Genomic DNA, 9343 nt, shown 5'->3' on the forward strand with positions numbered 1-9343 from the left:
CTATTTCAAACGAGTTCGAAATGTTTTCTATAGCCTTTATAGTTGAAAGGCTATCCGAAAATATGGACGTTTTTCTTTTCTCGGAATGTGTTATCGCTTGGTATATAGCAAACGCTTCGGCAGTAAAAGTGGATGTGTGAGAGGATAGTAGCCCTTTGGAGACAACGGAACCAGTGGCGCCAACAACAGCAAACGAGGTGTACGTGTCCCCTTTGGATGCGTCTGTAAATAGTAGTTTCCATCCAATAGATTTGTAGTTTTCTGCGATTTCTTGAAAAAGTTTTTTGTACATATCATCAGAGGTTGAATTTTTTGGATAGTTGCAAAGTTCGGTGTTTATGGTGTTACTTGGAAGGTTGCAAAGTGGTTCGCTATTCTTTGCGTAGTTATGAATAGAGATCGGAACATCAAAGTTCTTTGCGAACGTGAGTGCCCTACATAAAGTTGATTGGATTCTTTGATGGCTCTTTCGATTCAAAATTTGTTTGACTTCTGGATAGATGGATGTTCTGTAAGAAGAGTTTATTTTTGTAATTATTTTGGCCGTGAGCAAGTCAATTCTGTTCGTTAAATGAGGAAGCCCAGCTTCAGTTAATATGTTAATGATGGGTGTTGAGCGTATGGCTCTCATGCAGCTTCTGGTGGCGGAGTGGTAAGGTGTTGTGATAAGTCGCGAAATAAAAACAATAAATATTTTTTCTCTAATTCTTGCCCACCATCTCCATCTTTATTGAAATGTGCAAAGGACATGATTTCTCGCAGTTTTGCCAACGGAAAAAATCGGGGACACAATTTAAATACCGTCACATGGAATGATACGCGTTGTTGCTCCTTTGTTCGTAAACAATGATTTGTGTGTCTAAAAACCCAACAAACATTATTCTTCACCGATCGGTTTTCTTCATGTCCTTGAATTTAATGTTGATTTTTTTATCTTGGAAAGTCATTTAAATTTTAGGCTGAGAAAAGTAAGCAGAGGTAGATAAGGCCCCACCATAGCAAATAGCAAAATAAAACCAAATTTTAATACCAGAAAATCATATCAGATTATATATTTAAACATAGAATTAATATAAAGAAATTAATTTGACAAAACGAATTTCCAAAACTTCGAATTACCGAGCGATTGTTTTTAATTTTAAAATCCATCGTCATCGTCCTCAGCCATCTCCTTTGCCAATTCCAAATCTTGTTGTTCACGTTCACGCCGTTCCTCTGCACTTTCAAGGTCCTTACCATAAGATTTTGGTGGATAGCGCATTGCTTTGACGCTCTGATTATGCAGATCTAGGCAAAATGAAATTCTCTCATGGAATGCCAGCTGCGGCTCTCGTGTGCTGTAAACGTCAGTGCTTTCCTTGCTGCGCATGCATCCCTTCGCCGGGTCTGATGTAGCCTCGATAACAGCTTCAATAACCCCATCGCGAATCGCTTTAGCAACAATAAATTCAGCATCTTCAGCTGAATCAAGCATTAGACGCTTAGCAATATCTTGAGGGGAAATTCTCGAATAAGACAACCCAATCGAACGAATTGCAGTCTTAATTACATTATGACGCAAGCGTATGATGAGAGTGTAGGTATGATCCTGTTGAAACTGTGGACCAAAATTCTCAACAACTTCTCCGAATCGCTGAAGATTACCCATGCGGACTGCCTGTGTAAGTTGAAAATATGGTGCTAGAGATTTCCTGAGTGCAGGCTGACGGAAAACCTGTCTTTCGGGAATGTTTCCCAAAAGCAATTCCACCACTATGATAACCTTCTGCACAGTCTGTCTAAATCCAACGGCAGTGGCCTGAGGAGCCTTTCGAAGTGCCTGGACAAGGTGTTTATGTGCAACACTGTATTCTAGCTTGGCGGCTTTTATTCTGCCTAAGTAGTAGAGGAATCGAGCCCATTCATTGTTACCAGCTGTATCTGGATAAACAGACTTCTTAACAAGTTTATCAGCTTGATCATAAAGCGAGTAATGAAGATAGTTGCGAAGAAGGCAATTAATGATGACAGCTTGGCCTTCAAAGTCGTTGCGCAGAGTTGCAGTTCGCAAGCGGGCATGGAGGAATCCCCTTATGCTCTCCAAGTCATTAGATAACTCTGCGACGTACGAACGATAGAAATAAGATTTTGCTGCAATCAGGTCAAGAGTTCGACGGTTTTGATGGAGAATCTTGTTCATTAGCAACTCCGAGCATTTAGAAGCTTGGTCTAAAATCCTTTCATCAATAAGCTTAAGCAAGACGATAAGGTAAAAATATGCATCGACCTCGGGAACTGGTGCTTTAGTGGCAGCTCGATTTTTCAATCCTTCTAATTCTTGCACTTCACCAGGAAGGGAAGAGATAAATCCCAGCACACAATCCCTATCCGCTCCAGAGGGATAAATGTACACGGCCATATTCTTCAAAACAATGCTACTAGTCTTTCGGCGAGTACTTGGCAAACTACGAATAACTCGAAGGATAAACCTGCACAAAGAAATAATATTCATTGTTAGCAGATGGTTTATGGTCAAGTTAATGCAAAATTTCATACCTTGATTCCTTACTGACGATAGCTTTCTCGATTTGCCGAATATGCTCGCGGATTTCCAAAATAGTTGTTATATCTCGCTCTTTTTTGATTTCTTCGGGATTTTCTGCAATCGCTTCGGAATTTTCCATTTCAATATCATTGATTACTTGGTTCGCTGATCCACCCATTGTTGTTCTTTATTTATTTTTTATTTATTAAAAGTACTATGCTGAGTCCGGCAACTTTGATTTTCTGATTTTCTCACAAAGACAATTGGAATGAAGGCAGAGCGTAGAGGATGACGATTCAGAAATCTGAATTGTAAAGCCGATAGCACTAGATTAACAAATTTCCAGTCTTATTCCAGTGCTAATAATTGAGACTACAGTTGTACGCTGGACTAGTTTACAAGAGCTTCAACGTTGATTGGGCCGATTATGAACTTTTTATGAGTTGAAGTCATCGTCCACGCGAACAATACAACAAGTACAAATAGATACATTTGATATGCTTTTCACACAGAATCCAATACCCAGTTTTCGCGAAATTATCGGTTTTCGCAGAAAACCTACATCGAAAACTCAAGTTTTCTCATACATTTTTGATAAAACACAAGTTTTCGTAAAACACAAGTTTTATATAAAACTTCTCGAAAACTAGTAGTAATTCAAAGTTGAACTAAACGAACAAACCTTTCGAAACATTCATAGCTCAAATAAATGTAAACAAAACTGATGATGATGGCTGAAAACTGAACTAATGGCTGCTGTCAAAACAAATATTTCATTTTGAAATAAATTGGTCGTTGTAAGTAATATTATTTATACATTATTGCAATAGGGCAGCCCATCACTACAGCTTCAGTGATCGCTTTGGATGAGAGTAATTTTGGTACGAATCTGGAACTAAGAATTGACCTTTTCTACTTCAGCCATAAGGACCTACAAGAAATCCTTCAGAATCTTCTCAACTCCACCTATAAGTTGCTCGGACGGCCACAAAATATGGTGATTCTTTAACAAGCTTACCTCTGTTCACATATTTCTTTGTCGATTAAGATCTTAAAGCTTTTCTTTCTAAGTTCCAGGATTTGGAAAAGAAAAAGACTTTTTTTATGGTAGAAGCCTGAGATAATGAAAAAAAGTTTAAGAAAATCATCATAGTTTGTTCAACTTTCTTTTAATATATTTAAATAAATTTCAATTGGTTAGAATTCATTTTATTTTCACAAATAATTTGAGGAGAACAAAATTTTTTACTCACAAATTTTTTCATCAATTCAAAATTTGACAGATGGTGTTAAATAAATTTAAATGTCAAATGAAAACGCGTTTGGTGTGAACGATTTTCGGGTTTTAGAAACTTTTTGCCAAAAACCCGGTTTAGGGATTGGTGTGAAACTTCAACATTGAGTACATCACCCTGGCAGGTTTTTTCTTATACAAAAGTACATTAGGACTGCAGTGTTTTCCAAGTTACTTATTCTTATCTCAAAAACCCTTTATATCAGAGTTCAGTAACTTTATGCTAGTTGTTCTAATTTTAGAGCGTTTTGCTTAAATGCCATATTTTGGTTTTATAGTGCACAAAATTTGTTTCAAGAGATATAAATTATATTTCGAATAATAATGCAAATACACATAATATTATCTGCTTTAAGAAATTAAGAAAACATATTTTAAATAGTTTTTTTAAAACTGAGTTCGAGAAGAACTGTATTTTCATTTTCTCTTATCTTTGTGTACAAAACTTAACTTTTTTAGTAAACTTTTATATATACAACTTCCAACCAACTTGAAGTACGGTGAATGTACAAAGAACAGAAAAGAAATTGTGAAATACGAAAAACAAATTTGAGTTCGGATGAGAAAAAGAATTTGTCAATCCTCGTGAGTCAACATGCTTCAAAAATTTGGATGATATTATCCAAAAGATTAATTGAGTTATCTTCACAACGCTCTTCTGTCAGAAATTAGCTCAGGCCTTAAGTTTGTAGAAAAAATATAAACTAAATTTTAACTCTATCCATGTGCTATGAATTATTAGGGATTAAAAAACTTTAAAATCCGTTTCTGGGTTTGTCTCATAATTTCCGTAATTAAGCTTTATGGCTTAATCACAAACACGCTTCAGCTTCGGCTTCATCTGCGTTACAGTGGGCCTGCTTCGAGGCTGCTTTGAATGACATTTCTATTATTTCATCCCTGCAAAGAACAAATATTTTGTTTGTTGACATGTGTTACTGCTGTTGAGCTGCCAGACAAAGCAAATGTTCTTTTCTTTACGATTGTCAAACGAAACGTGAGGTCGAAGCTCCATTGTGATAGCAAGCATTGAATTCCTATGGCTGAACTCGTAAACGTCAGATGAAGCGTGTTTGTGATTCAGCCATTTGTGTTGGTGAAAATTTCGGACTGTGTTCAAGCTTCATTTACAAGCGGACATTTTTGAAGTTCTATTTATTTTTGTTCCATTCTATATATGTGATTTCTTAGTACCTTTATTACGCTGTACAAGAAATTTTAAGCAAGTAATACACGACTAACTGTTAACTATCAGTTATCTGTGATACTGGGTACTTCATCCGCTCAATAATTTACTTGACACATAGACTTATAATAAGACCTCCTCAATTATTTTGGGACATTAATTTGATCCTTAACTGCTTATACAGTTCTGACTAGCCTATTTGTGAATTTATTTCTGTATATAGTGGAACAGACCCCAAGTCTCTATGAGTATGCTAAACATTGACATACTATACATGGACTGCTAGTAGCCAACTTCACGATGGTTCCACTTTTAACGGACAAAACACTAGCGCAAAGATTGCTATGCGGAAAAATTGTGTAACATTTAATACTCACATCCACTGCTGTCGTTTTTGCTACTATAGTAGTATTTTACTATTTTCAGAGTCAACTGCTACTCTACCCACGGACGAAAACTACTCTCCAAAATAAAACGAAAAAGAAATTTGTATTTGGTTTACAATAAAAACCAAAATTTATTCAAGGTATAAACGGTAAATGCTCTACTAACTACTAAGGAACTGCTTAAAAACAATTTCACAGAAAAATGGGAGCCATCGAAAACTTTAATCGAGAATAACAAATCATTGTATAAGGCACCATTACACTTTTTTCACAAAAAAAAAACAAATTCTTTGTGTGATTTCCGACGGATGATTATATAATTTAAGCAGTGAAAGCAAAAATTTGGTACGACATTATATCCTTCTATTTGTCTGTTTGCGGAACATTAACCTTCGCAATAGGATAATTAACTTCGAATTTTGACATTTTTATTTTCAGTTTTTAATTTTGTTCATGGGCCAAGCATGTGTTTGTTGTTTTTTGTTTTACTCCTCAATTTAAGAAAATCCTCCCCAAAATGATGGAAACATACTACTCTTGAAATTTCCAAAACGACAGCACTGCTCACAGCAAAAAAACATGGCATCGTTTGTCTTCAACAAATTATACTAGATGTCAGTACTTTCTATGTCAGAAAAAGCTTATCTCAACTAAATACAAACAGATGTCGCTAAATATTTCATAACTTTTTTTGCCACTGTGCCTGAAAGGGCTAGTGTAGCTAATTTGAAGTGGAACCATTTTTATTCAAATTTTGTATGGAAAATTCACACCACTAGCAGTCCATGTATAGTATGTCAATGATGCTAAACCTTTAGAAATGAAATAACTATAATACGAATGAGCAACATTTGTCTTTTTTTTAAGAAAATAGCTTAGTGACAGTAATTACAATAGCTCACTTAAAATGTGTCCGTCTATGTTATCATAATAATGGAAATAGAAAATGACAATTTAAAGCCATTTTCAGGCAAATTTACTCTGTTGCATTTGTATTCTGTGGCATATTTCGGTATTAAACAAAAAGAATGCAAAGGTAAAGATAAGATCTTAAAGCGGAATTAATGTGTTCAAAAGAACAGAAAAGAAATTGTGAAATACGAAAAACAAATTTGAGGGCAACTTTTCATTACCGCAGCACGAATTTGCTTCTGATTTTGTTTTTCCAGTTAGGTAAGAGTCTCAATAGAACATATTAAATATTAAGACCTTTAAGTCATTGAAAAAAATATTTTATTTTTGGGACTTGACCCTAATTTTATGCATTTCATTTTTTGAGCTTAAAACAATTTTTTTGAGTTGATAACACGGTGTACTAACAGCTAGGTATGCAACCCCCCTGCTTGGGATCACTATAGGATTTGGAGTGGGTGCGAGTTTGGGTATTTTCAAAGTACTGGCAAGTATAGATATTAAAGAATGCCATCGCAAAGACGGTGATATTTGCACTATTACACTTCTCATTGATCTAACAAGACGTGAATTCTGTGTTTGGCACCCTCTTTATTTTTCAGAAATGAAATACATATAAATCCACTAGTATTATATAGTCGAGGAAAAGAAATAAAAATGTCATACTCCTTTTGAATTAAAAGAAAAACACATTTCAACTCGGTGATCTATACTTGCCAGAAAAGGCATTTAATCTTGTTTTGACAATTGAAATAAAGTTCCATTTGTCATAGAGAGAATATCAAGAGGGGGCGTACAAAATAATAAAATGACAAAAGCAGTCACATTACGTAAATTCAATCTTCACTTTATGGTACGCAGCTCCAGCTTAAATTAAGCTTTCATACAAAATTCTCCCCCAAACATAGCCAAGCTAAAATATAGCAAAGTATTTTATTCAATGGGTACGCTGTTCTATTTAAAATTTCATATTTGTACGCTACTAAGCTGTCAAAATTTAGCGGACTGTACTTATTACGATCTAAGTTTTGACAGATTATTGTAGGTTCTTTCTAAAATATGTGAATGGTCGGCGTTGAATCATACTTACCTACTTAAGATGGTTCTACTGTCCTGAGTGAACTAGGGCCTCATCCAACAAACTTTTCCATCTAGCTCGGTTCCTAGCTAGATGTTTTCAGTTGGGCGAGCTCACTTTCCACTTGTGCCCCTCACCTGATTCGCGGTCTTCCTCTACTGCGCTGTTCTGTGGGTTCGAAGACTTTCCTGGCCGGAGCATTGGTTTCCATACGCTGTACGTTACAAAGCCATCTTAGTCGTTGGACTTGAATCTAGTCAGGTAATTTGTTTTAACAGATAAAAAAACCTCAATTTGGAACTTTGAGGATCAATAACATTTTCTGCAAAATTTTCTTCTGTCAAAATTCATCTCAGGTTTTATCTGAAGTTTGCAGAAAAAAACGTGAACTTAATTTTTGCTCGAGTTATGTTCTACCCCTTGATCTCTAACAAAAGTTAAACCCTCACACCATTGCCCTATTGTATATGGACAGCTAGTAGCCTACTTCACGTTAATGTTATCTGTTCCTTATTAGCGTTTCGAACTTCACTTTTGTATTTTGTTTATGATGCCAAACTATATTATAACAGAATTCTTAAGATTCTTTAAAAAAAAACTTGTTTAGGACTAAAAAGAAAAAATGACATTTTTAAATTAATTATTATTTGACGCACGAAATCTACGAGTTTAAAACCTTAAATCACTTTTAACGAAGATTTTTTATTTGCAGTCCACATCTCTTAAGTCAATGTCCACACATTCGTAAAATATTGTTAATATAAACGTCAAAATTCGTGATTTCACGTGACATCAAATTTTTTGTTATTAAAGGCAGACATAGTTTGAAAAATAATTCAGTTTCGTATATAAGAGGTTGAATAGAAAGTTATTACTCAAAATCGTTTACACCTATTAAGCTATATGTTTTTTTTTAAGCTTACCCTGAGTAAAATCCAAGAGTAAAATCCAATCCAACTTCTCTTCAGCAGTCTTATCCGCAATCAATTTTTTTTACTGGGCATATTATGTCTTACCATGAGCAACCTCAAATGTGACATTTGACACAACAGTTAATCTGTTGTTTATTTTTTTGTTGATTTACATTTTGTGTCGGTAGTTGTTGTTTTTTTACAAAATAAAATTAAAACAAATTATATAAAAAAATGCCATTGAGTAGTAGTAAACAACAACAATATGAGAAATTAAATATGTTTCCATTTTCTTTAATTAATTTTACTTACTTAATGTAAAAAATATGTAGGTATGACGTAGGACGACAATTTAAACGAAATAAAATTTTAATTTCAAAAAGACTGCGGAGATTGGATGCTCACGGCTACATACATACATACCGGATCATGGACTGGATGTTGGTCTCTATTGGATCATCTGATGATTGGAAATGTTCAATGGAGACCCCAAGTCAGAGCTAGCAGAGTGCGCTCTATGAGTTCTGAATAAAATGACTGAGCAAATTTAGTAAAAAGCTAATGGTGCTGACTTCAAGCTTGTTTCGTGCGGTATGAAAGAAACAAATGAAATACTCTTAAGCTATTGACAGTTAATTTCAATAGCTCAAACTCTGCTCAGTGAATACTCGAGTGTTATCAGATTCTGCTCTGATCTTGAAGAGAAAATCACCATTTGTGTGCTGACAGTAGATGAAAATCAAAATTACAAATTGTTCCATTTAAATGTTGACTCTTCCCAAAAGAATATAATTTAAACTTATGAATATATAATAGAAAGAAAATTGTTAAGAAATATTTGAAGGAACACTTATATAAAATTTAAACACCTGAAACTGACTTTTCTTCTCTTTCTCTTAATACAAAATAGGTCAATACAATATAGATGCGCCTTAAAGTCGAAAAATAGATAGACTGGTATCACTTTTATTCGTTGTAAACAACAACGAATTGAATTTTTCGAACATGGTGATACTGCGAACATGTCATGTTTCAAACATCGATGTGTCGAA

At 34.6% G+C, this 9343-nt stretch overlaps 1 protein-coding gene across 1 annotated transcript; it reads right to left on the reverse strand.

Annotated features, from left to right (window-relative positions):
- Positions 1 to 1021: 1021 nt before the first annotated feature.
- LOC129949592 (probable 26S proteasome non-ATPase regulatory subunit 3) lies at positions 1022 to 2818 on the reverse strand. The gene is made up of 2 exons (XM_056061147.1): positions 2536 to 2818; positions 1022 to 2468 (listed from the first exon to the last, which is right to left on the reverse strand). The coding sequence occupies exons 1-2, from the start codon at positions 2700 to 2702 to the stop codon at positions 1139 to 1141; spliced, it is 1497 nt and encodes a 498-aa protein (XP_055917122.1). The 5' UTR covers positions 2703 to 2818; the 3' UTR covers positions 1022 to 1138.
- Positions 2819 to 9343: the final 6525 nt, after the last annotated feature.

This window comes from Eupeodes corollae, chromosome 3 (genome assembly GCF_945859685.1).
Source record: "Eupeodes corollae chromosome 3, idEupCoro1.1, whole genome shotgun sequence".
Classification (NCBI taxonomy): Eukaryota; Metazoa; Arthropoda; class Insecta; order Diptera; family Syrphidae; genus Eupeodes; species Eupeodes corollae.

What these genes read in the sequence shown, in the direction of transcription:
- LOC129949592 (XM_056061147.1), bottom strand. Translation starts at nt 2,702, where the DNA reads ATGGGTGGATCAGCGAACCAAGTAATCAATGATATTGAAATGGAAAAT. An exon ending in ATCGTCAGTAAGGAATCAAG is followed by an intron (nt 2,469 to 2,535) that starts GTATGAAATTTT and finishes TTCTTTGTGCAG; the next exon opens with GTTTATCCTTCGAGTTATTC.